General features: G+C 44.5%; 2 protein-coding genes across 18 annotated transcripts in view; one reads left to right on the top strand and one right to left on the bottom strand.

Annotated features, from left to right (window-relative positions):
• The window catches only part of KLHL3 (kelch like family member 3), a 119733-nt gene extending 109531 nt beyond the window's left edge, over positions 1-10202 (bottom strand). For 11 of the 12 annotated variants that reach the window (XR_010606936.1, XR_010606932.1, XR_010606934.1 and 8 more), the window contains exons 1-3: positions 9264-10202; positions 8416-8531; positions 5355-5535 (exon numbers count right to left, since the gene is read on the bottom strand). The gene's annotated coding sequence lies outside the window, so the exon portion shown is untranslated. The remainder of the gene's footprint in view (positions 1-5354; positions 5536-8415; positions 8532-9263) is intronic. The other variant, XR_010606927.1, reaches the window with a different exon arrangement.
• MYOT (myotilin) overlaps positions 1-24163 on the top strand; it is a 33965-nt gene extending 9802 nt beyond the window's left edge. The window contains exons 2-16 of one of the 6 annotated variants that reach the window (XM_065644008.1): positions 1721-1794; positions 2419-2481; positions 3035-3176; positions 3796-3819; positions 4559-4678; positions 5282-5540; positions 12373-12975; positions 15079-15229; positions 17702-17803; positions 19812-19861; positions 20427-20559; positions 21667-21874; positions 22353-22518; positions 23025-23158; positions 23579-24163. In XM_065644008.1, the coding sequence (XP_065500080.1) occupies positions 2419-2481; positions 3035-3176; positions 3796-3819; positions 4559-4678; positions 5282-5540; positions 12373-12975; positions 15079-15229; positions 17702-17803; positions 19812-19861; positions 20427-20559; positions 21667-21874; positions 22353-22518; positions 23025-23158; positions 23579-23751 (2328 nt within the window). In that variant the 5' untranslated portion in view covers positions 1721-1794 and the 3' untranslated portion in view covers positions 23752-24163. Of the gene's footprint in view, positions 1-1720; positions 1795-2418; positions 2482-3034; positions 3177-3795; positions 3820-4558; positions 4679-5281; positions 5541-10406; positions 10614-12372; positions 12976-13856; positions 13882-15078; positions 15230-17677; positions 17804-19811; positions 19862-20426; positions 20560-21666; positions 21875-22352; positions 22519-23024; positions 23159-23578 lie in introns of those variants that run through there. The other 5 variants (XM_065644002.1, XM_065644004.1, XM_065644006.1 and 2 more) reach the window with 5 other exon arrangements.
• Positions 24164-24840: the final 677 nt, after the last annotated feature.

The raw sequence follows: 24840 nt of genomic DNA, 5'->3' as shown, positions 1-24840 counted from the left end.
TGATGGCATCTCTACAGGAGAATTAAGTCTTTTATTGTACAGACAAAAGGGAGGCATACATTCTTCAGTGCAGTTTTGTTAATGCTGTTTCAGTCACGTGAGGTGATCTTTAAAGCAGATATGTCAGCCCAGGAACTCCTTTCACAATCTGCACATCTGATTGTTCACTGCCCTTTTTCTTTGTGAGAAAATCAGGGAGAAGAAAAAAAAAAAAAATAACCAGCCTATTTCACAGGTCCTCAAAACTAACTATATTGACCGTTACCTGACAGATGGCAAGGAGGCAATGCCAACAGCATCGCAGGGATCTGTGGTGGCGTACAGCCAGGATTGGTTTGCGGCGGGAACCTGGGGCAACTCAACAACATTGGCTTCCCAGGCCCTCCTCCCACATCCAAGGGCTTGGGATTATCCAGCAGACCTTGCATCATGGCACGGCGCTGCTGATGGCCACATGACACAGCCTTGGACGGGAGCCATCCTGGAGCTGCTTGAGAGATACTTATAACTCAAGAGCAACAGACAGAAGTATGAAGGCCACGGGTGGTCCAAGTCCATGTGTAACTGCTTTGCTGGATCGAGGCCAAGGGTAACACACTGCGGGTTTGGATGAGACACACAGCGACATGTTCTCGTCAGAGATGTCTGACTGCCTTACAGCAGCTCCTTGTCTCCCGTGGCTGCCTGCAGTTGTCTCATGCTACACCAGTCAAATCACACTAGACTGCAAAATATCCTTCACTGTAACCAGTTATAACTCTCTTGGAGAGTGACGAAAAGCAGGAGAGAGAAAGAACAGATCACAAATAAATTATTTGGACCAAACGGCTATGCAAAGCCTCTGAGGGGTATATACTGATTTTATTTGATGACATGGGTGCTTTTGTAGCCTACTGACCTGTTCAGGGTAACTAAATCCTAGTTTGTTGAGGTGCCTCCATATCTCCATTCCACATATCTATCTGCAACCATACAAATGTGACTCCAAGACAGGGTGACAGTCAGCTAGAAGACCCCGGATTTGAAGTTACTCTACCTATCATGTTACAAACACTGTAAGTACCAAAAAATACCGTATGGAACCAGGAGCATCAAGCGTAGGGTTCAGACCCTGAAGGAACACATACGTGTGTCTGACCTAGAGCTCTGTCAGGGTGCAGAGAAACAACTGTAACCTTAAGGAGAGACTTCTTACCTGCCAAGCCATGACCACTCATATCTGGTTCCTAGCAGGCTGCAAACACAAAGCAATACTGCCACAAAGGTAGTGGTTCAACAGGTGAGGAGCTCACAAGGGGACAGTGGCCTTAGCAACCAACCACTAAACAAGAAATAGCAGCTTTGTAACCATCTGCCAATACCTTAAGGTACTGTTTGCACGACCACAGACACATGCAGGCACAAACATAGGACTTGGCAGTACGTGACAACATCAGCTACTATACAATGTAAAATAAGGCTCTGAATTCAATGCCACAGGTGCTAAGAGCAGGAGAGAGTGAACAGTTGGCTTAATGGATGGGCAACACAAACCCCAGGGCACCCTTGTAGCACGTCAGCAGCTCAGGAGTGTTGCATCACACCAAACAGATCAGCAGAGGATATATATTGCTCCTACAGCCAGCCCAAAGTCAATTCCGTTATTTCCATGCCTTCTCCTGGCTGACAAACCAAGATCCAAACCAGGAACGTTCATTTACAATCGTGTTTGTCTTTCCAGGTTCACAGCGTAAATCCAAAGACTAAGCCTCTTTGCAAGTCTCAGCATTCTGGCAGGGCCAGAGGAATGTCACAGTAAGTGCAAACATTGTTGGGTCAAGAATACTCAGCCTCCTAAAGACTCTGTCTCCAGCTCCATAGCTCTGTCTCTCCTGCCCTGTTTATTCCTCTCCTCCCATGCTAGGAGAAAGTGGAAAGCCACCAGTGTTCTGTTCACCATTGGTTCCTCAGCCAATGAAGCCTTTAGCAGCCATTCAGTTCACCAGAGCTACATCACTTTAATTCAGCCGTAATCTGTAACCTACCCTCAAAGAGCAGGTTACACATATTTTAAATTATTATTTGTAGCATTCTAGAAATATTTTAAGAGGATTGGCTCAAGCACTTCTTCGGCAAGTGACTAAGAGGCAAGAGTCATCACAAATATCAAGATCTGGAGCCTAAGCTCTGGAAAAGGGCTTTCTTGCTTAATCAGAGGCCTCATTGTAACCCCTGCATCAGTTGAGCTTCAAAGGAGGATGTCAGGACAGAGTACCAATGTTTATGGAGACTGTCCACAGGGTATTTATCTGTTGTTCATGTGCCAGCCTAATAAAACACTCTGAATTCATCTTCTGTCTCAGAGTAAAGGGCCAGCAACAATCAGGTTTATGCATATGAGAAATTCAAGCTATAAAATCACTTTTCTTTGTTATATAGATGCAGAGTCCCTCAGCAAGCCTGACTGGGTCTGCCTACGGAAGCACACCTGTGTTCACAAAGGTAAAGAGCACAGGTTGTCCGAACAACATAGCTTGTTCTGAAACTACTAGCGTTAGATTTTGAGTTTTCTTGCTTCATCAGAAGGTATTTCAATGCTGGAACATCGGTTCATTTACAATTCAAAAAAGACAGTATGTTTCATTAGTGATGCTATCAAAATAACATCTTAATTGGTAAGTGATCCAAACAGATAGAACCACTTACATGAATTAATCTAATTTATTTCCTACAAATGAGGCTGAAGTGAAAACCTCTCATACTAACCTCCTTTATTATGTTGTATCCACTGGAATAGATGTTTCTTCCTGCATTTGTATCCTTATTTAAAAATGCATACACAAGCTGAAGGCTTTTAATAAGCACTGGTCTACAGGTGAAAAATCCTCCACTCACAACCCACTGCAAATACATTTAGAATTAAATCAACTATTGTAAGTAAAATAAAAATATGTGCATGAGATCATCTTCACTGAAGGGTGTATCATTCTGTAATAATTGCTTCAACAGGGAAATACTTATGTCAGCCATTTAACACCAATTTTTCCTCCTCCAGAGTCTACAAAACATAAGAGCTACGAAGGGTCAATTAGTGGTACTTGAATGTCGCATTCGTGCTACACCCACCTTACAGGTTCATTGGTACAGAGAATACGATCAGATAATAGATTCTGCCGATTTCCGAATACTACGAAAAAGTAGGTATTACTATGTTTGTTTGATGTACAGTAATCTTACCGTGACGGTGATAAGACAGGAACAAGAACTGCCATAAAAATGAGGAGGTTGTACATGTTCATGGAGGCAGAGTTAAGTTTACAAGTACCAAATGACCCAAAGTCACTGACGATACCAAGTCTGTGCATCCTCTGCAGCACGTGAGCAGATCAGGCACAGCGGAAGGAGATAGCCAGGCTGTTAGTAATGAAAGTACTACTGAGCCATGGAGGCATTGTCACTGTATATTGTAACTACTGATGAACTCAGAGAAGGAAAAAAAAAATTAAAAAGCAGACTTTAAACAATTTGTTATACCCCCAGGCACAAGGTCATAGCTCCAGCAGGCCAAATTCACAGCATCTAACTCCAAAGTCAGTAGAGTCTGTATCACCTCAGTGGAGAGGTGTTGAACCATCAGGTTCCAGCCAAACCTGAGCTTCCCCTGTCTAGATGGTATTTCTCTTGATGGACAGAAAAGGAGATGGTCTCACTGTAACCAGGGTGACAACTGAGGTGGGAAAAGGAGTGAGGGCTGAAAGTCTTTCTTCCAGTCTGGCATTATAACCATTTGATTTTTTTCTCTCTTATTTTGAGCAGAGGCTTGTTCATCAGCAGTTCCTGGTAAGTACCCTGTACCTTTTTTGTTAGACATCTCATCGGTTAAGTACCCCACACTTAGTTTTTTCCACCTCATCCAAGATAAAACAATAATGTTCAAATACACATTCAATAATGTGTCAGAAGATAGCATTTGGTGTCAGGCTAAGAGCTTTCAAGTTCTTAGTTTTGACACAAGCACCTGAAAGGCCCCATTTTTTTTCACAACACAATGAAAAAGGTATCGTCCCTTTTACATTCAGTCAATGAAGTCTACACCATGTCAAGGCAAAACATACCAACCATTCTGACCTATAATATTTTCTGGGGTTTAGACTTCACAGAATCACAGAATGGTTGGGTTGGAAAGGACCTCTGGAGATCATCCAGTCCAACCCACCTGCTAAAGCAGGTTCACCAGAGCAGATCGCACAGAATGTGTCCAGGTGGGTTTGAATGTCTCCAGAGAAGGAGACTCCACAACCTCTCTGGACAGCCTGTTCCAGTGCTTGTGCAAAAAAAAGAAGACAGAATTTAGCAAAAACATTGCGCCTTGTTTCATTAAGTTCACAGGAAGAAAGATTCTTCCTTCAACTTTGCTCCTTCTGAATCCCCTGACTTCCCACGCCCTTTACATCACTTTTTTGCACTTCATTGCTGCCAAGCCCCATCACTAAGTAACAATCCTTCTGCAAGGACCAGCTCCTGCAAGTTATCATTTGACTTTCATGACACAACAGCATGCCTGAATTTGTCATTTCAGAGGAAGTCTGCACCTTGGTTATTACAGAAGCTTTTCCAGAAGACTCTGGAATATTTAAATGTGTTGCTGAAAATGAATTTGGATCTGCAGCATCCAGTGCACATCTCTCTGTTTCCGCAGGTAAGCACATGGATTTCTGAGCTGAGCAACAAAGCACAAGAGAATTTGCTGCTGCTCAACATCAGGCAGAGTCACAGATATTTACCAAGCAGAAGCCAGACCCAAACACTTTTGTAGGTTTAAGAGCAGAGAAATGCCCCAAAAGTGTAGTTTGCATGGGCACCTCTCAAAGCTGGATGCAAGTTGTTCTGCATTTCTGCTTTTGGCCCCTCTTCCTCCCACATCAAGGATGACGAGGTGGAGATGATGTTCCCTCTCACAGAGGAATCTCATCCTTGAGCTTCATATCTTCAGGGTTTCCAGCTTAGCTCAACACATTGGCTGCACCTACACCTTATTGTAACACATGACTTGCCTGGTTTGTGCTGAAAGCCATCTCCAAACAGAACAGCACCTTACATGTAAACCAAAGCTCACCGTTCCCACTGAGAAGTCAGCTTTGGCTAATGCAGCTGTGCAGGTTTTGGTCTCTGCAAACCCCAGGCAAGTTGAACTCCCATCCATCTACACAGACACACCAGTTTCCCTTCCCCTGTTACTAGAGCATGCTGTACTGGTGAGCTTTCTGCTTTCTACCTGACTTGTGGACAATTCTACTTCCAGGAGCAAAAGAGCTGGAAAGCTTTGCAGGTGCTGCCCACAGGCCAGCTGTGCAAGTCACCATGAAGAAACCCACCTTCCCTAGGAACATCCAAACAGGAGCCAAGGATCGAGATGTGGCTGGCCTGCCATCCTATGGCACAGAGAGCCCAGGACTGGGCGGTCGAGCAGAAGCCACAAGCTTTGACCAGATGAACTCCGAGAGCGAAGCTGAAGATTTTCATGGAGCTTATGAGAATTCACCTCAGGCTTCATCTCTGCGGTAAGACAAAGAGAAAAATCACATCTCTGGGTTAGTTTTATGCAATACTTAGGGGATGAAATTTCTAGGGAGCCCAGCAATACAACAGCAAAACTCCTGTGCCCCAGACCCTAATGGGGAGAGACACACATTCAGTAACCTGAGCTGTTTGCCTAAATGACAATGGGAACATGTAACACCAGCCCAGCTACAGAACAGCACAGACTCGATTTGACAAAGTACGTGACTATCTAAAGGCTCAGGTAAGTGCCTAATGGCATTTTCAGAAGTGCCTATCTATAAGTAACTTTGAAGCATCATCCCAAATAATTAGTGTCTAGATGACCTTTGGCTCCTCAGCAGAGCACGAGGCAAAGATCACGGTACCTGGGAAATTTCAAGGTACAATTCTGTTGCCACCACCTTCCTCTGTAGCCTTGGCCAAGAGCCATCACCTCATGTTTCTCTTTCCCGTTGTGAAAGACAGCAATAGAACTCAAGATCCTGCAAGCGTGGTGCCGATAGTACCTGCAAAGCACTCTGTGGAGGAAAAGTACTGACCCAGTGTCCTGCTGGATAGAATGAAAACTGTCCCACGCCACAGTAGGGACATTCCCAGCTCAGGAAATAGAGATTAAAGTGTTCCATCTTATAACAAGACTCAACTCAATTTCTATCCCAAATGCAGCTCTCGAGTAGCTTTGTAGTTATTGCATTATTTAGTTATCCTCTTCAATTCTTCCAGAGAAACAAACCAAGTTAGAATGTACATCTTAGCAATTGCATCCCATATTTTTGTGGTGTTTCTCAGGTGCTCATGGGCAGAACAAAGACCTCAAGTGGTGACAGTTAAGAGGTCCAAGCTCAGCACTACAGAGGAGTTTCCTCAGTCCTGTTTGTGAGAGCTACAAGGCAGCTGAATGCCACGTTGTGTTGCAGCAATCTGGTTACATCATGTGTAAATGGCTGTCCACAACAGAAAGCATTCTCTGTGTTATAGAATATTTGGTTGTCCTCAGCCACTTTAATTAAACCAGCTATTTTAACCATTCTGAACACCCTTCTCCAAATTCACTGCAGGAGAGATCATGTTTCAATATAGGTTTCTCCATGCACAGGAATTTTTTTGCTAAATCACTGCATAAAAATGGGTTTGCTTCAAAAACTTGCAGGTTGCTAAGAGGAAGTTCTCTGTTTAGCTTCAAACTCTTCCACGAAATCCAGGCTTGCTCCAGGACAATCAGCTTGGACCCAAAGCAGACCCCAGTGCAGAATCAAAACCCTGGTTTAAGCTTTTTTTTTTTTACAGATTTTAGGAGACTGTAGCACTTCAAAGCTGCAGAGGGCTGGCTTGCAGCCTGCCAGGGAGCTGAGCATGTGCTGTCGTTGCCTTCAAACATCCCAAGCCAAGCATGGGAACCCAGCACCATCTTCAACTCATGCTCAACTGCCCCAGCTCCAAACCCCTAGAGATAAGGCTGCCTGCTTGAGAGTATCTAACGCAGATCAATGTTGCATTTCCTGTAATCTTTACTCGGTGATTGTTTTAAACAAGAGCAGACTGTTAATGGTCTGCCAAGCAAAAGTAAAAACAAGAGTCATAAAATCCTGGCATAATTACCTCTTGGAAGGAATGGGGGCAGCAGGAAACTTTTCCTAGCTGTTCTTTTAGAACAGGGCTAGTTCTCCAGCCTCACTCCAGATGTCTCAAAGGCAGCAGGAAAGCCTGTATTTTGGCATTTCCAACAAGCAACCTGTGAGGAAGCTCTTTCAGATGGTACTTGCTGCTTAGGATGACTACTTGTAAAGTTTATTGCTTGCAGCAGTTCCAGTGAAATGTGTTTGCATTTTTATTTTTAAAGTTCTGGTTAGTTTGAAATGCAGTACCTGATGTCCTGTATGAAGGGATATAACATACCACCAAAATTAGCTATGCAATAGCTTTCAAAAATTGAGGTTATATAAAGCATTAACTAGTATATAGTTGTAGAGTGCTTTTGATTGACAGCAATGCTGAACCAGATTTTGGAAGGCATTGTGTACATCTCAAGATAAAAAGAGAAAATTATTAAAATTTCTAGATATACCCATCTATGAGCATTTAAATATCTTCAAAGCCCACAGTCTTATTGCCACAAGCTTTGAAACATCATTATGAATGAGACTCAACATTGTGAATGTTGCTGTTACCTTAAACTAAGCAATTATCTCTCATGACTAGCTGTACAATAGCTGTCATGTTAGACAGATTTAGCCACATAACTCTCTCATGTAACGTATGTGGTTGCAACTGTAATTACCAAATACAAAAAGAAATACCAACAATGACAGCAATTACAGAACAAAGCTATTCCTGGGAATAGCTATAAAATGAACGAAGCCCTTGAGCTCATGCTTCTCCAAATTATTGCTTAGCAACAGCCGCTTTGCAAAAGTTAGAAAACACAACTCTAGAAGGGCGTCACTACCAGCTACTCCTTTCTGAGCCCTCTATATCTGCAGCTTACAGTGTCATTCTCAACAGCCTTAAAGAAGCAGAACAAAATCTGTACTTATTATTAACTTTATTAAAGGAACTTAAACCAAGCAAAAGAAGAGTCTTCATGCACTAAGTATACTGCCAGGTCTTTTAGGTAGCCTTTAAGATTCCTTAATAAATAAGCAAAAGATTCTTAACCTTTTTTCCTAGACAGTTTTTGCTATATGACTCAAGCAACTAGAACATGGTCAGACGCAATAGGTCACCATTCATAGAAAGTAAACTGAAGCAGTAGAGAAGAGCTGGTTTCTATCGCCTCACAGTGCTGGTCAGAGCACTATTAAGTTACCCCAGCAAAGACTATGAGATTTATTTCTCTGCCTTCACCAGCTCTAGTCCTTTCAATTTTTTCCCTACCTTCTAGATCTCGCGTTTTCTGTTCCTTCTTTCTCACACAAGTCGTCCTAGTTGTGTCCAGCCTTTTAAGTGCATAAAGCTGTCCTTGAACTGATGTCTTGCAGCCGACTTAAGTTCTGGAAAAAAGCATACTGCACCCTCATTTAAGTCGATGGAAAGCCAGGGAGCCTGTCTGAGCACAGACTCTGATCGTCAACATGCTCTCAGCTTCCTACGGGGTAAATGACCACACTACAGGGGTTTTTTGGTTGGTTGGTTGGGTTTTTTTAGTTTAGCTTTGTTTTTTATTTATTTTAAATACCCAACTCTGTGCAAACTACAGAATTTTTTTTTTTTTTTTTTTTACTTCACTTCAGGAGCAAATAACTTCTCCAGGAACTAGGGAAACACCTCCTCCCTTAATCACTTTCATCACGAGCAATTTAAATAAATTAGCGCTCAATTAGCACCTGCTCTATAGATTTAGTTCACAAACGATGGCCTGATGTTTAAATACAAACGCTAAACGTAGATTAACTCCTGAAGATCGCTGTGCTGAAAGACTCACCCAAGGGAAAGAAGAGGCAACTCGAAGACCACACGCAGCCGAGCACTGGGTTGTTTTGTTTGGATTTTTTAAACAATAGCGTACATGTTAGGCAAGAGTTGCCAAAGTATGCTTAAAACACTATAATGTTAATTTAAGATGTCATTAAGCATTGAAGCCATTGATTAAAGGGATACAAAGCGCCTAATTTGCCAGCAGGGTCTGTTGCTGCTCTGGTGAAAACAGCATAGCTGCATCCTTGCGTGCAAGTAAACATCTGTAATAATACACACAAACAGCAAAATATCAAATAATCATTTACCACCATGTATCTTCCGTGTTTAGGAAGAGTTTAGGACTCTGCAGACACACCCACAGCGCTGCCGATGCCCCTGACTGAGCTCCGTCCTAGAGCGAAGGTGCGGGCGGCACCGGGGATGCGGACACGGTGGCCCCGGCCACCGACGGGGTTCGGTGGGGATGTCCTGAGTGGTTATTTAAACAACATTTACATCTGGCTTTCAAGTATCTGTTGCCTTTAAGCACACAGCCTCTAAAAGCGGTAACGGTGTGTTATCACTACAGAGGCAATTAGCTACAGTCCATTAGTAAATTAGTACTTCTCCCAAGTACCAAGTGATAGGACGAGAGAAAATGGCCTCGAGTTGCACCAGGGGAGGTTCAGATTGGATATTAGGAAAAATTTATTCACGGAAAGGGTTGTGAAGCACTGGAACAGGCTGCCCAGGGCACTGGCGGAGTCACCATCCCTGGAGGGGTTTAAAAGACGCGTAGATGAGGTTCTTAGGGCCACGGTTAGTGCTAGAGTTAGGCTATGGTTGGAGTCGATGATCTGGAGGGTCTCTTCCAACCTAAATGATTCTATGATTCTACGAATTTAAAAAGGAATTTCCTTGAGATGGTGAAGTGGGATTTAGGGACGTTTAAGCATATTACAAGCAGTCCTTCCTCGCTGCTCCCTGACGGCTGTCACGGACAAAAACAACAACAACAAGCTTTTCTGTTCAATAGCTGTCGATTTCTTCCTTTCTTCCCCGTCTCCCGCCGAACATAGGGATGTACCCGGGAGCCTCAGCGGCTCCATCCCGGGCTGGGGAGAGCCGGAGCCGGCAGCTCTCTAACCTCCCCAGCCGGGCAGCGCTCCCGGGGCCGGAGCGGCGGCTCGGGGGAACCGCGGGGCTTGGGGGAGCCGGGGGGCTCCGGGAGCCGCGGGGCTTGGGGGAGCCGGGGGGCTCCGGGAGCCGCGGGGCTTGGGGGAGCCGGGGGGCTCCGGGAGCCGCGGGGCTTGGGGAACCGGGGGGCTCCGGGAGCCGCGGGGCCCCGGCGGCTCCTCCCGCGGGCCGGCCCGGCGGCGGGGCCAGGCTCCCGCTGCCCCCGCGGGTGATTCGCTGACCACGGGCACCTGCCCAAAACGCGGGCTCCGGCCCTTAAATGAAGTGTCCCCGCGGGGCCGGGGCTGGCGGAGACTCTTATTGTGACAGCGGTCGGGCAGGGGACAGGCAGGTCCCGCGGTGGCATCTGCCGGCAGCACATCGGAGTCCCCGGGCTTATAACGCTGCGCAGAGGGGCTGCTATGACAGTCCGGGGCAGTGAATGACGGTCCCTTCCCAAAATACTGGTTAAAGCCCAGGGGACAACTCCTAGGCTGTAGGTAAGGTGCTGTGTTTGGTCGGTTTTTTTGGTTTTTTATTTTGTTTGTTTGTTTTTCCACGTCACTTTCTACTTCAAAGCTGATCAGGGAGCTGGCGTGAGAAATTGCAACGCGGCGGGTAATGTGGAGATGAAAATGTACCTCTGAGGTACGGTGGTGTCAAAGGTAACGTGGGAGGCAACAAATAGGGGGAAAAAAAAATTTTTTAGAAAGCAAAAGTGTCTGTATTACTACTTACAGTTTTTATCTTGTAAGGTCAAAAGTCTCTATAGATTTTTTTTCCCCACCCAAATCAAGGTGGAATGATTTCAGGAAAATGTAACTTATCCATTACTATGACAAGTGATTCTGTGCATCGTATCACGTTTAAGTGCATATCCTAGAAAATAAAGTAAATGCTGACTTTTTTACATAGCCTGCAGGTAAAATGAATAAATCTGTACACATGCAGTGATATAAAAAATGTATTAAAACAAGATTCAACGAGTTTTCTGCACCAGTGAATGAGACATAGTGTGGACACGCTCCAAAAATTTGAGCCAGCTTCAAATTCCAAGAGCATAACAAGGGGAAAGCTAGGGATTTTTTACTAGAAAATCTTTGTTTGCTTACAGTTAATTTACAACTCCTATTGATAATGACCTTTAGGAAATGAAAGCTTTGGATCTTTAAAACGAGAGCGATGTCTGCAGTTGATCTCCCCCCACGGAAATTTATGACCTCGGGGAGCCCTTCTTCGGGCTCTCCGATGAGAGGAATACAATATACTGGGTATATATAGCAGCGAAACAGCTGATCTCAGTGGGGCAAGATTACAATTTTTTCCAGCACATGTAACTGTGTGGATTTATATTCTCATTTTTTATTAGTAGCTTTACATTTATTTTGGGCGGTTATTTATTTATCCTGGAGCTGAAGTTGTTTGTCAGTTTTAACAAACTTGCTCAGTTCACTCTAATGAAACTTTTCTGGGTTTTGAGTTGATGGAAAGCCCGAGTTTAGATATCAAGGAGCTGCAAAATAAATGCAGGACCTCTGAGCAGCTCCGCTTGCCCTGGTTTACCCTGCAGCTATGTCATTTGGGCAATTCTTAGCCCTAACAGCAAATCTCGGGAAATCACTTCAAATGGAGAAGGAGAGTCCTTGGCGTTCCAGTCCTAAATCTCAATTGGATATAGAAAGGTCTGATTCAAAAATCATTAGAGAAGAAATCAGGATACCTTGTTTCAAAGGTTTAGTTTTAGGCTTAAAAGAAAGTGGCACCTGTCTCATGCTTCCCTATGGTGTGAGGAATTTCTCAGCACAAATAACCAGTCATCTAAATAATAGTGCATTTAGTATTTTGACGTGGCACAAAACTGCAGGATCCAGAGATCTTTAGTTGAGAGGATACGTGGCAAATTGCCTTCTTTAGCAGTGGGATCTATGGTTATCTGTAGATTTATGCAGGTGGTGGGTCATCTCAATAAACCGATTGCTATTTGTTTTAGAATTTACTGAGCTCTCGCAGATAAGATAGCTGTGGTGAGCACTGCACCTGAGCCAGATAGAGCGCATGACTTGTTATTGTAATCCAAAATGTTCATACAGTTCTGGAACAGTTCTAATCAATCCTAAATCTTTTTATTTCAAGCTCAAGCTTTTATTTTCAGTTGCCTGAACTTCGTACTCTGGATTGCTAATGACTGCTCATGAAATAGTATTTTTGTGATTCAAATGGTGATGTACAATATCTTTTATCTGTATTGTCTTCCTTAAGGGAAAATCCACACCAAGAAAGCCTCTATTCTGCAAGGCAAGGGTTCCTTTCTATCCAGGAGCCCAGCCAAGAAAGCTTTTGTGGCCTACCACCTAGTTTTTACCAGTCACCTATCCAAAGTCAATTATCACCAACAAAAACCCAGGACAGCCGTGAAACCTCTCCTATGAGTGTCCCTAATTTACCATCCGTTTCCTCTATGTGCCAGCCAACCATGTTTAACTATGAACGTCCAAAACACTTTATCCAGTCTAAGAATGTCTGTCAAGGGCAACAGCAGCCTCCGGGACTCGCAGCCTCAACCGAGTCAAGCAGACAAATCAAACAGTCCTCCATCCTAATACAGCCTCGTAACCCAAGTGGGCAGAAATTCTCCTCCTCGTCATCACTGAGCTCTTCAATCACGCTCTCCTCGCCTTCCTGTAGTGCCCCTAAGGAATCCACATATCCCGTCACACCTGCATCTGCGCAGTCTCCTGCTAGCTCATCATCTGGGCAACGGCTTATATCCACGCCTAACCAACCCCCCGCAGCATTCCTGTGCTCAGTGCTACCCTCGCAGCCCGGCTATAACAGCCAAACTCCTTCTCCTATGGAACCTCAGTAAGTATATACAGGCTTCTAACCTCCCCTCGCTTTTCTCTGGCCTGGCCTCTCCCGTGCACTGACCATCCCAAATCCAACCGCCTGGTGAAACGCCAGCTCGGCCAAAGCCAATGGTCCAACTCCCATTGACTTGTGATGTTCGAGGCAGGACTTTGCATGGATCAGGTTCGGAGGCTGAGCGCTTGCCCTTGGTGCCTGGCGGGGAGAGAGGGGTATGCACCAGGAATTAAACTGCCCCATAGTCACGTCACAGGCTGCTGCGTGGGTTTTCTGGACTCAGTTTGAACAGTTTAGTTTGGTTTGATGGGAATCTCTACTTTAAGAGTATTCAGAAAAGAAGGTGGACACCCATCTCGAATGAATGTCTCTCAACAAGCATGGCTTATGAATGGGGAGGCAGGGGGGAAGGCAGTAGTATTTCGCACATACAAGCAATTTCAAGATTCCTAGTAAGTCTCAGCAGTATTTTCAGATTCCACATGATGATGGGACTCTACACTCACCTACAATACAGTTTTCATTAATGATACGTGCTAACAGAAAGGCAGCCACTTGTAAATCTTACCCCTTGGGACCAAAGACTAAATTCTTTCCTGAATATGTATTATATCATTTTGCCTTTGGGCTGCAATCCAAATATCTCCCAAGGTCAGCGAGATCTCAAAGGGAGCTAGGTCTTGCCTTCCCACCAACTTGTATTCCTGCCAGGATCAGCTGGAGGTCCTGGGGAAAGTCAGTGTAGAATATGCAAACACACACTCAGCTGAGGATATTAGAGAGGTGACAGGGGCAGGGGAGTCCTGCTGGCTTGGATATAAACTCAGGTTTAAGTGTCAGTTTGTATTCAGGATACCTGAATGTTTCTGGGGTTTTTTTGAATCGCGGCACTGTGGAAGTGGAAAGGTAAGACGGAGCGGGCAAGCTGGGGCACTCGGGAGTGCGTGGGGGTTAGGTACAAACCTGGAGTGACCACTGCGTTTTGTGTATGTAGTGTGGGGTGGTTTGTTTTCATAGCAAAGGGCTTTGGTGCCTCACTATGCTTTTCATATAAGCTGCTCTTAAATGCAACATCCTGTGAATTGAGGAATTATTTTCCTAATCGTGCTACAAATGGGCAAACAGGGACATAAGACATATTAAACTGTTGGGTAAATTACTAAAGTTTTAAGTTATAACTTGGGCAAGTTATTAAGCCCAAGCAGTGCTGGGAATATGTACCAGAATTATAACCCTTCTACCCTATTCTAATCAGCAAAACAAATTGCCAAGTGACAGGAGGAAGAGGATTTTGAATAGAAATAGTTGTTTAATGTAAATGCAGCGCATGAGGCCCCACTGTGTGTAATGAACTGGGTTAGATCCTGTCAGCACAGGGTGCTGTGACCTCTCATAGACCTTCTCAACCTGTTTTGAAGGATGCTCCTCTTTTTCTAGCGTGTTTCAGAATCAAGTCTACTACCCAACTCCAAGACTTGATGGCGTCTCTTGACTGTGGATTACAGGATCAGGCTGGGGGAGGGTTGCAGCAAGGGCTCCTAAAGTCCCAGCCTCGCTTGGGGTGTCGAACATCTGGGCAGAAATACTGTATGAAGTAACTTTCTGGGGCCAAGAAGAAGAGGACAACTAATAAGCTGTTTGTTCATACCTAACTGCCCAGTTTGTGACCTTGCTGTGGATTTGCAGCATCCAGGGTCTTCTTAACAACTGACATCATAAAGGAATGTAATTTTTGAGGGAGAACTTGCTCCCCGACGGACTCCCATTGCTCGGAGGAGTTAGTGGCTCCCTCCAAGCACCACTGGCCTCCCTGCACACATCTGGGTCAGGGCAGGACACAGGGATGCTGAACAGTGACCCACAAACTGCTGCGAGTGCTATGGAGGACACTCAATGACTGGGCTAGACCATGATGCTTCCCCTTAAGTTCTTGATAATTGAATACATGACCTGGCCTATCTATCTCCCAAATGCTTTACGGGTTCATTTGAACCACAGTTTCTAGGTAGCAGGTTCACGTTTTTGTGTGTACTCTATGAAGTTGTAGCAAACAGTCAAGCAGGCCTACAGGAATAACTTTGTTTTCTCTTCCTGCATGAGCAGTTACTCACAACCAATGTATAACAAACAAGCTAGCATCAACTCTATGCAGAAGACGTCAGACCAAGAAATTCGAGGAACAAAGGAGGCCCTCATTCAGGACTTGGAAAAGAAACTCCGATGCAAAGACAACCTTCTCCAGAATGGCAACCAGGTAAGGGAAACCTGCTGATTACAGAACCAGTTTGCTCTGACTCTCAGTAGTGCGAGCAGGGATGCAGAGACTAGTTCTAGTGCACCAGGGACTGGAGCCTCCAAACTGAGCTGAAAGCAGAAGGAAATGCAGGAGTGACATTGTCCAAGTACCTTCACTCAGAACCCCAACAGATCCTAGCAAGAGTCTTTTGAGCCATTTATGACTAGAATATTCTTTCAACGGGAAGTAGCTGAGTTTTTCCACTAGAAACGTAAAGAATCTCTTCCAACAGCAACTCCTTTTTTAATCATGGCTCAGGGCTGGTGTAAAAGGTGTGGTTCTGAAAGACACCCAAGATCTTCACTTCCCAACACCCTCTTCACAGCTATTTTTGCTATTAGAATGTAAACAGCTGTGCTGATGGGCCAGGTTCAGCTCAGCCCTTGGAAAGCCCTTCCCAGTAGAGGAGCAGCACACAGCTAGTGCACGGTGGAAGCTGCCCTGAATGTGTGGCAAGAGAGGCGGCTGCGGGAAGTCCGTCTGGAGGTATTTACTGTGGCGACTGAAAGTCTGCATCTCTTGTGACTTCAGAAAGGGATGCGTTGACTTCTGAAAGCCACCTGATGCAGCAAGGTGGCTTTGAGCTGCTATTGTTTTTTCCTCTTCTCCTGCCTTCTTGGCCAGCACACACCATTCAAGCTGTCTTTTAATTTGTGCAATCAAATTAGTAAGGCTAAGGTGGGGAGAAAGGTACATATTCAGAGCTGAGGCAAAAACCCGAGCTCCCTGCTGGGGATCCTTCTGAACATCACATCCACAGACAACTAGAAACCCAGGGAGGATCCCTCAGTTCTCCAGGCGCGATTTCAACCTCGCTTTCAACTCTGGCATTAATAAACCACCCCAAGTCGCTAGGAACTTGGAGAAGTACCAGTATTTGAAAGCTCATTCTAGAGACCACCACTACATGTGGTAAACCTCCTTGATTTCTTTTTATATGAACAACAATAACAAATCAAAGAAATTGAACGAGCTTTTGTCATAAAGGTTGTCTCCTGTAAGAAGGTCTCTTTGTTTCAGTACCTACTTTTTTATTCTGCAAAGGCAACCCCCTTCACCAAGAAATCCAAATCTAGGAGAAAAATTTTCTTACCAGTAGGGAAACACATCACAGCAAGGTAAAAAGAGCAGGTTTGTGATGTGGGAACCGGAACCTTCCTGGTGGCTGGAGGCAGCCTGGTAAAAGCCCAGTGTTTATAGTTTCCATCTTCTTTCTCCTCAAGTAGAAAGGATTTTTTTCCATTACCATCAGTGGGAACAGGTTTGTGTCATATATATAATTTCATAATATTGAAGGAAAAAAAATACATTAGGTCAATCTGACTTAATGTGTCCCTAACAGGAATGTCCTATCTGCTGTAAGAAAGCTTGCCATTTCCAGCCAGCTTTTCTTCCCATAGAAAGCCAGGCTAAAAATAAGGCTTATGCAATCACCACTCTGTGTCCTCCTCCCCTTGTCCTCCAACAACGTCTGAGCCAACTGGCCAATCTCAGCCACACTTGATACAGTCCTAGCGACCTCTGGGATATTAAGCTCTCACCGGTTTTGCAAAAGGTCTCTCTTGCTTTCTTCAAAAGAAAAGTCCCACAAGCCTCCCCAAACCCTTATCTACCCAGGAGTAGCCACATACACGTCCTGTACACGGTAGAAATTCAGTCAGAGGTCATCCTCACATCACAAAATCCAAGCCCAAGGTAAACTTCGTGGGAGGTGAAGTGTCAGGTGTTCTGGTGCCCAGGGGACTAACATACTCTTCTACAGGAACCCAACTGACAGGACTTGGATTTAACTCCGCTCATATTTATCCCTGTGTGCTGCATCCACATCGTAGGAACTTGCTGTTACGTGACTGAAACGCCTTCCTGCCTCCTCTCAAGACAGCACCCAGCGTTTCATGAGGCGGCTGTTGCGCTGGCATAAACTTCTCTTATGCTTTCGGGGTAGTGGTGCTGCTCTCTGGCTGTGCCTGCTGCTGGGGTGGCTCTTGGTTTTTTTGGGAGCAGGGGACAGCAGCATCCATCACTCCTCTAGCTCCTGAGCTAAATCCACAGCTGAATGACTCGGGAAGTTTTCCCAGTGCTAACAGAAAGGTACCCTGGGACTTACTCTGGCTTCTGAGATAATGCCATCAGTTACCCATAAATAAACCCAGCAGAGAAAGAGGAGGAGTGGAAGGCCACAGATGGCATTAGAGAGGCTTTGATGAACAGGCAGTTTAATCTTTTATGCATTTCAGCACTGTATATATTGAGGCTGACTTCAGTAGGCATCACGGACTGCAAACTCTCTGGAACAGACGTGGTGTTTCTATTCAGCCGCTGCTTTCATTGACAACACCCTGAATTTGTAGCATATTCATGTGCTCTTACAAGCTGATCTGAAATAGTAAATTGATTTCTGACTAGAATTCCTCTCCGCTCTGCTTTAAGCGACTGACTTATGAAGAAAGAATGGCTCGCAGGCTGCTCGGACCAGTAAATGCTGCATCTGTGTTGGAAGCACAAAGTGAAGACAACATGCAGAACGCGCAGGTAAACGGAGACCTGTCTCTAGAGCAATGATTTCCTGTGATTGTGCTGTGACCTACTTGTACCTGAACAAGCTAGAGAGATGGGGTTTATTTGGCACCAGTGCAGGGGAGGGAAGGGGCCAGCTCTCACTGCTAGGGCTGCGTAGAGTAAGGATTTGGGGTTTTTCTTGTGGGGCTGGTGGCAGAGTGGGGGAATTTAAGCACCATCCTCTTGCCGGGCCTGATCTGTAGGAATGACCTCTCCGGGCAGGAATTCCAACAGCTGCTGCACAGCACGTTCCACCCTGCCTGGGACGGGCAGGGAGCAGCACAGCCAGGGATACAGGTACCCGCTCGCAACAGCCCAGGCTTGGCCAGGACAGCCAGATTTACACCTGTCACCGTTTGGAATAAGTGACATTGACCACAAGAGGTCAGGGCTTTGGGGTGGGATGGGTTGGGTTTTAGCCCTTCCAGGGGCTTGCAACCATTAAGAGAAGACAAAGCAGTTATTTTAGCAGCCCGCATACTGATAGACTGGCATTTCCAAAAGCATTTTAGTCGGAGACTTGCGTCATTCGTTGGTTATTCAGGCCATTTAAAAGCTCTCTTTAGCACTTCTGCAATTAAAATAGTGAAAATGTCTGTGAGGTGGCACTGAGTACCTGTACAGCCAAAGAAAAGGTCCCTCCTGCTGCGCACGTACAGAGAGCAGCGCGCTGGCGTGCACCTTCCACAGCGCAGTCAGCAAAACTCCTCCGTGCAAGAGACACTTAAGGTCACATCAACGGAGGAATACGCAATCTGAGCTGTTTCTCCCTAACACACACCTGACAGCACCAGGCAAGAAGGGAACGTTATCAATGTCTGAGAGCAAGGGAAGCCTCGGCTTTTGCAGAGAAGAAGGAAATAGTCAAAACAGGATGACTGACAGCTTCTCGGGGTGTGTGAAATGCTGCATAAAAAGGAGTACTAGAAGGAGAGATTGGCTTGTGTTTGGGAGATCTTATTGCCTTTGTTCAGTCTTATTTTTAAATACTGTAGCCACTGATTTATTCAACCTCCTGATTCCTCAGGAACTTAACTACAGAGTCAGTCCATATAATAGAGCACTAGAATTATCAGCGACTTCATCACTACAGCATCATTGCACAAGACAAGTAATAATTGTGCAGAAATTGCGTAAATGAGCAGATACAAGCAATTGCCTTTGGACTCAACATTGAGCTCAGTCCAGCAATGTAATGCTTCCCCTGAACTTAAGACTGCTTCTGTGCTTGAAGTTTAAAGCTGAGCTTAAATGTTCCACAGGACTGAGCTACAGAGCACAGCATCAAGCATTGTATTGGCTCAGTGCAAATACTCCAGAAATTCCCATGCAGTGTTTCATCTATCTGACTCCACTGCTAAAACGAGTCACTTGTAATAAACTCTGCTTGCATTTTCCAAACATCCAAGTTCCCAGCAGGAATCAATCCTGGGTACTTTAGCAGATTTACTCATGTGATCGTGGAGTTGTCAGTGAGCTTTAGTTGGTGCTGTGATCTAGAAAGAAAAATATTTTCCAGCTCAGCATGTGTCCATTGCTATTGGTACCATATTTAAGTGGGCACAATACAGCATTCTTGCCAGCGATTCCACTTCTATTCCTGCTATAGGGAAGGACACTCTGTTCTTAGCTCTGATTTTAGATACTGCCAGTAGTACCACTCCCCTCAAACAAAGGTTATTGGCTGGCCAAAAGCCTCATGTGCCAAACAAAACTGCTGCACCTATCACCTGTGCGGAGAGATGAGAAGTTGTGCCATTCTATTAATAGTACTTGTTACTGTCAGGGCAAAGCCTGGGGTGAAAACAGCGTGTGTGAGCTCCTGGTGCAAGGTCCTTTACCTTTTGTCCCAGTGACTTCTGAAGTATTCAGTTTGCTTTTAAGCAGCAGCCAGTATATGAAATTCAAATGGCTCCTTGTCCAGTTTATAGATAAAACTTTGTCTCAAAGTTAACTCACCTCTCTTCTTTCTCTTTCCAAGCACCAGAACGCAGAAAACATCAGGCTGCAGGTTCCCACAACACATGTAAGGTAAACGCATAAACTTGTGTTGTGCTGCTCTTCAAGACCTTATTTCAAATGTTTCTAGACGTTAGTTTTACTTCACTACTTATTGCTTTTTCTAAAGTAGGAATTACTGAATTCATTTACTTCCTTTCGACTAAAACACTACCATTTGTGGATGGTTGATGATGCCTATGATCTTAATCCAGTCAATTCTAAGCATAACACTAAAGGTTTAAAGACTCCACTTACCTACAGCAAATATGCTTTGTATTTTAGAAGATCAATCTCTAGTCAAAGCAAGGTCCAACAATGTAAATGATGAAACACAGGATGATTAAACATGGCCTACATTGCTCTTGTAAGTTCTTTTGGATATTAGGCCAAAGATTAAGGTTTCACAAGTTATGCATCTGCAACTTGAGCAAGATAAGTGGTTGATCAAAACCCGCTTCTTACAGCTGAGAACCAAACCAGAACTGTAGTGTTGGATTCCTAAAAGTGTTGAGGGACCCTAGCTGCAATCAGTGCTTCAATGTCATTTGCACTATGGTAACTTTTACACAATTAACTGTTTCTGTCCACTTTTCAGGAGCAGGCCGTCCTCAAGAGGAGATGACCGTGGACATGACTCAATCCAGGAAAAGTTTTTTCAGCCACGTTTTACACAAGTGCCTGAAGATGTAATTATTGAGGAGGGGCGATTCTGCAGGCTCGACTTCAAAGTAATACCAGCCTTTCATTTTCTGTTCTATCCGCTCTGTGGGGTGTGTGGCACCAGGAGAGGTGTCTGAGCTGCAGGGCCTTTGCACCTTAATAAGCCAGAGCACTGATGGCAGACAGTGCAGGGTCTCTCCAGGCAATGTAAACCAAGAAATAGGAGGTGGCTAAACGTTTCAGCATTTTCCCTTGGGAAATGTAAGTGGAATTAGCTGCATAAAAATCTGCTTAAAGCTAAATAGTGCTAGATATGGATCACCACAGAACATCTTCTAGACCCTCATCAGGAACAAAGAATAGCAATGCCCTGCTGCAAGAAGGTGTTTTGGGAGGGAACCTTGTGCTTTGCACTAGGATTCAGTGGACACATGTCCAGCAAGACCCGTTTAGGACTAGTCTGCCTTTAATGAGTCTTCTCTGAGCTAACTGTGCCCTTGCTGGAGCAGACAATCTGTCAAGGAAATGCCACAATTACAAACAAAACACTAGAATGGCCTGAAACTGCATGGCAATTGTACCAGCCCCAGGGTAAGAAGGAACCTTGCACATGCAACTTCACTGCAAAGGGTGTTTGCTGGATTGTGGTTTGACTTGGTTTTTCCTAATCGCTTCTCATGTCTTTCCTTAAGGAAACTCTTCCCAGACTTAGGCATGACCTTAGGCCATTTTGCTGTAAATTGCTTTAATTTTGAATGCCATGGACAACCTGGAGCACCTCTGTAGGACAGTTTATTTACATACATTAACAAAACAGTATGGATGTCAGCGCTGCTGACAGTGCTAGCTGTGGGATTAAAAGGGTGAGTTCCTCCCCTCCATGAACCCACAACGAGTATCTTTGGACTAATCAAAAACACTTTACAAGATGGGAACAATAGGGGGTCGAAGGAACAGCATCAACTGTCTTGTAGCTAAGCTCATCTTTCCATGGCACTTGACAACACTTTCTCTCTGTGCAGCACCACATTAATATTCAAAACTAGGCAAGACTGTAAAATTCTGCAGTGGGATCGTGATTTGATCACTTATTGGCATCAAATTTCCTATAGCATTGAAGGGCTTTTATTAACTTAAAGCTGTTTAACCCTTTACTGCTTTCTTCTCCTTCACAGGTTAGCGGGCTGCCAACTCCAGATGTGATGTGGTATCAGAATGGAAGGATGGTTCATCAAGATCAGTTCCATAAAATGATAGTGTCAGAAAAGGGATTCCACTCGTTTATTTTTGAAGCAGTCAAATCATCTGATGCAGGGACATACGAATGTGTGGCTGTCAACCGCGCAGGAGAAGCATCTTTTGCAGTAAAAGTGGAAGTAATTGGTAAGACTGAGAGCACTGATAGTTACCTGGCCACACATGGAAAATCTCAGGCATCTAATACGCTTGTCCCTCCATGTGTTCAGGACATAAAACAATTAAGAAGCAGAAGAGATCTCCAGATATTCAAGCTCAAACAATAACAAACACCTTACCTTTTCCAAGACCATTTTAATACGTACATCTAGGATGCCACATATCTTCAAAGCACTTCCAATGGGATATTTAGATGTAGTGGGATGTCCAGAGTTTTGGAGTTATTAATCTCCCAGAATTGATAACATGTGCTGATCAACTCTCCTCCTGAAGTGAATTGTGTCTACTATACTTTTATGCTCATGGGAATTGCCTGTAGGCTAAGGAGTTGCAGTAAGGAACATGTGCCTTCCTGAATTTAACATTCTGAAATCTTAAAAAACAAGCCTGATATTAGCATTCAATACTTACAGTAACTCCTCTTTATCTTTCCTCTTTAATTCAGCAAAAGAACATCACACACCTCCAACTTTCATCTTCAAGCCACAAAGCAAAAAGGTTTTTGAAGGTGATACAGCCAGACTTGAATGCCAGATCTCTGCTATCCCAACGCCCCGGATTTACTGGAAAAGAAACAACGAAATGGTACAATATAATACAGACCGAATAAGGTATCCTACTAATGAGTTGGCCATCGGTGTGTTAGAAAACAATTACCAGTATTTGTGAAGTCAAATTTGAATTGGCTGGTTTCTAAAAGCAGCGAGCAGGAAAGCTATATCTGCCCCTCGTTTATGACACATGGCAAACCGGCAACATGCTTAATCTTGTTTTGAGGGCACAGAGAGAAAACTGTGACCTGGTGCCACTCTGGATTCCAGCAGCAGTTACAAGGCCCACGGAGAAGTTGTAGGACTGGAACACGCACGTTCCACATTCGTCGTGCTCCAAGGCTGTGGGGCTACAGAAGGGCCTTGATGCCACCTGAATGGTATCATGATGCGAATCGCTGGTGGCTCATAACACAAATGCAGTGTTTATGTCTAACTATTTTGCAGTGCCCTGCAAGAAATGTTCTAGGGCTCTCTCAGCTCCGCAGCATGTAAACGGACTGATTTCAATGTCTCCTCTCCTTCCCCCCTCCAAGCACTTACACACAAACACCTTTATTTTTCAGCTTGTTACATGACAATACCGGAAGGATTTGCCTCCTGATTCACAATGCAAACAAGAAAGACGCGGGCTGGTACACGGTCTCTGCTGTCAACGGAGCCGGTGTGGCCACGTGCCACGCCAGGCTGGAGGTCGCAAGTAAGTACCAGGTCGCAGTGCCACGGCCACTGCTCAGACTGCCACTGGCACTCGTATTCAGGACAATTCAAAATTAACCTCATGAAGTATAGGCTGCTGGGAGGATTTCTTCCCAAAGATACTGAATTATACAGAAAGCAACTATCCCAGGAAAAAAAAACATCTTTTGTTTAGTACCGAGACACAGCGGTGTGTCCTTTATACATTGTCTACATCTGGTATCTGCACTGTTAAAATACTACAATTTGATAGAAGGAAGGTGAATATAAATCTCTGGTGTCTGAGATATGGGCTTGTCTGTTAAATTCTTCCTAAGGGTTTGCTGATTTATGTTGCAGATAAAAAGCAATTTGGTTGCTTTACCGTGGGTCTTTCTGCAGTCTGGGAAGACACTGAAAGAGACTTTTTTCTTTCTTCCAGCACATGCAAACAAGCCAATTCCAGCCCCAAAGCAGTTACGGGTTCGACCGACTTTTAGCAAGTATTTGGCACTTAATGGAAGAGGACTGGATGTGAAACAAGCTTTCTCACCAGAAGGAGAGTTTCAGCGTTTGGCTGAGCAATCTGGACTGTACGAAAGCGATGAACTTTAACTGGAAATGAAGAGGAAAGCTCACATTCGAAAAAGACAATTACAACATAGATGCAGTTAACTGGTGATTGCTCTAATTAGCAAAATACCTATCTACATATTTTTACTTTGACTCTTGCACATTCAGCTGTTCCCATTTTACCATGTTAGATTTTATTTATATGGTTTGGTAACTATAACCATTTACCAAGTATTGTATTTTAACTATAAAGCCTAAGCAAGCAGGCTCATTAGTTCTTACAAGTGTGGGTGGTTTTAGTTCCACCTGTGCTTGGTTACATGCTAAAGTAGATTGGTTTGTACTGCTTCTCTAATATCACTAGATAATATCAGAAGTCTGTACTGTCAAATAGACTAGACTAGAGTGTTTTTATGAGAATAAACAAGAGGCAAATAAAATTTTAAATAACCAACATCAGCTGTGACACTTCCTTGACCTGTTAAAACCAGCTTGTGGATGTCTGGCATCAGCTGCATCCTGGCAAAGATGGATTTTTACCCTGCTAAGTCTGACACTGGTCCCCTCCCTTGTTTGCTTCCCCCATCATTTGTCATCTCATGGCTATAAAGCAGATGCTGGCACTCCCTTAACAATAAAACACATCAGTGAAGCAACGCCAATAGTTTCTCTCCTTGCACCCTTGACCCAAAAGCTGCCCTGTATAATACAAAGCGTCAAGGCTACCATGTTTTCCCTCCTTGCTCCTGTAATCAGAGTGGCTGTGACTTCTCTGCTTGTTGACTCTCAACAAGTTGTCGATTTGAATCATCCAAATGTTTTGCATGCTGCTATTCACAGCCACCTTGCTCAAAATAATAATAAATACCATGAAACCTGATTTTGCCAAACTCCAACAAACCTAATCTCTGAAGAGTTTTCAACTGTACGTGCTAAAGGGAAATTTGTGAGGGTGGAAGCAGCCTGAACTCCTGCTGCTGGTCAGCAAACCCCACGAGCACCTTCCAGAACAGAGAAAAGTGAGGCCGCTGCTTCACCCTACACTGCAGTACCGTTAAATAACAGCCCCACATCTGAACTGCACAGCACAGATTGGCAAACTCCCAACAAACTCCTGCAAGCTCTGCCACC

This window comes from Caloenas nicobarica, chromosome 13, assembly GCF_036013445.1.
Source record: "Caloenas nicobarica isolate bCalNic1 chromosome 13, bCalNic1.hap1, whole genome shotgun sequence".
NCBI classification, from domain to species: Eukaryota; Metazoa; Chordata; class Aves; order Columbiformes; family Columbidae; genus Caloenas; species Caloenas nicobarica.
Note: the sequence above shows the minus strand (reverse complement) of the source record. Positions and strands in the feature narration are given on the sequence as shown.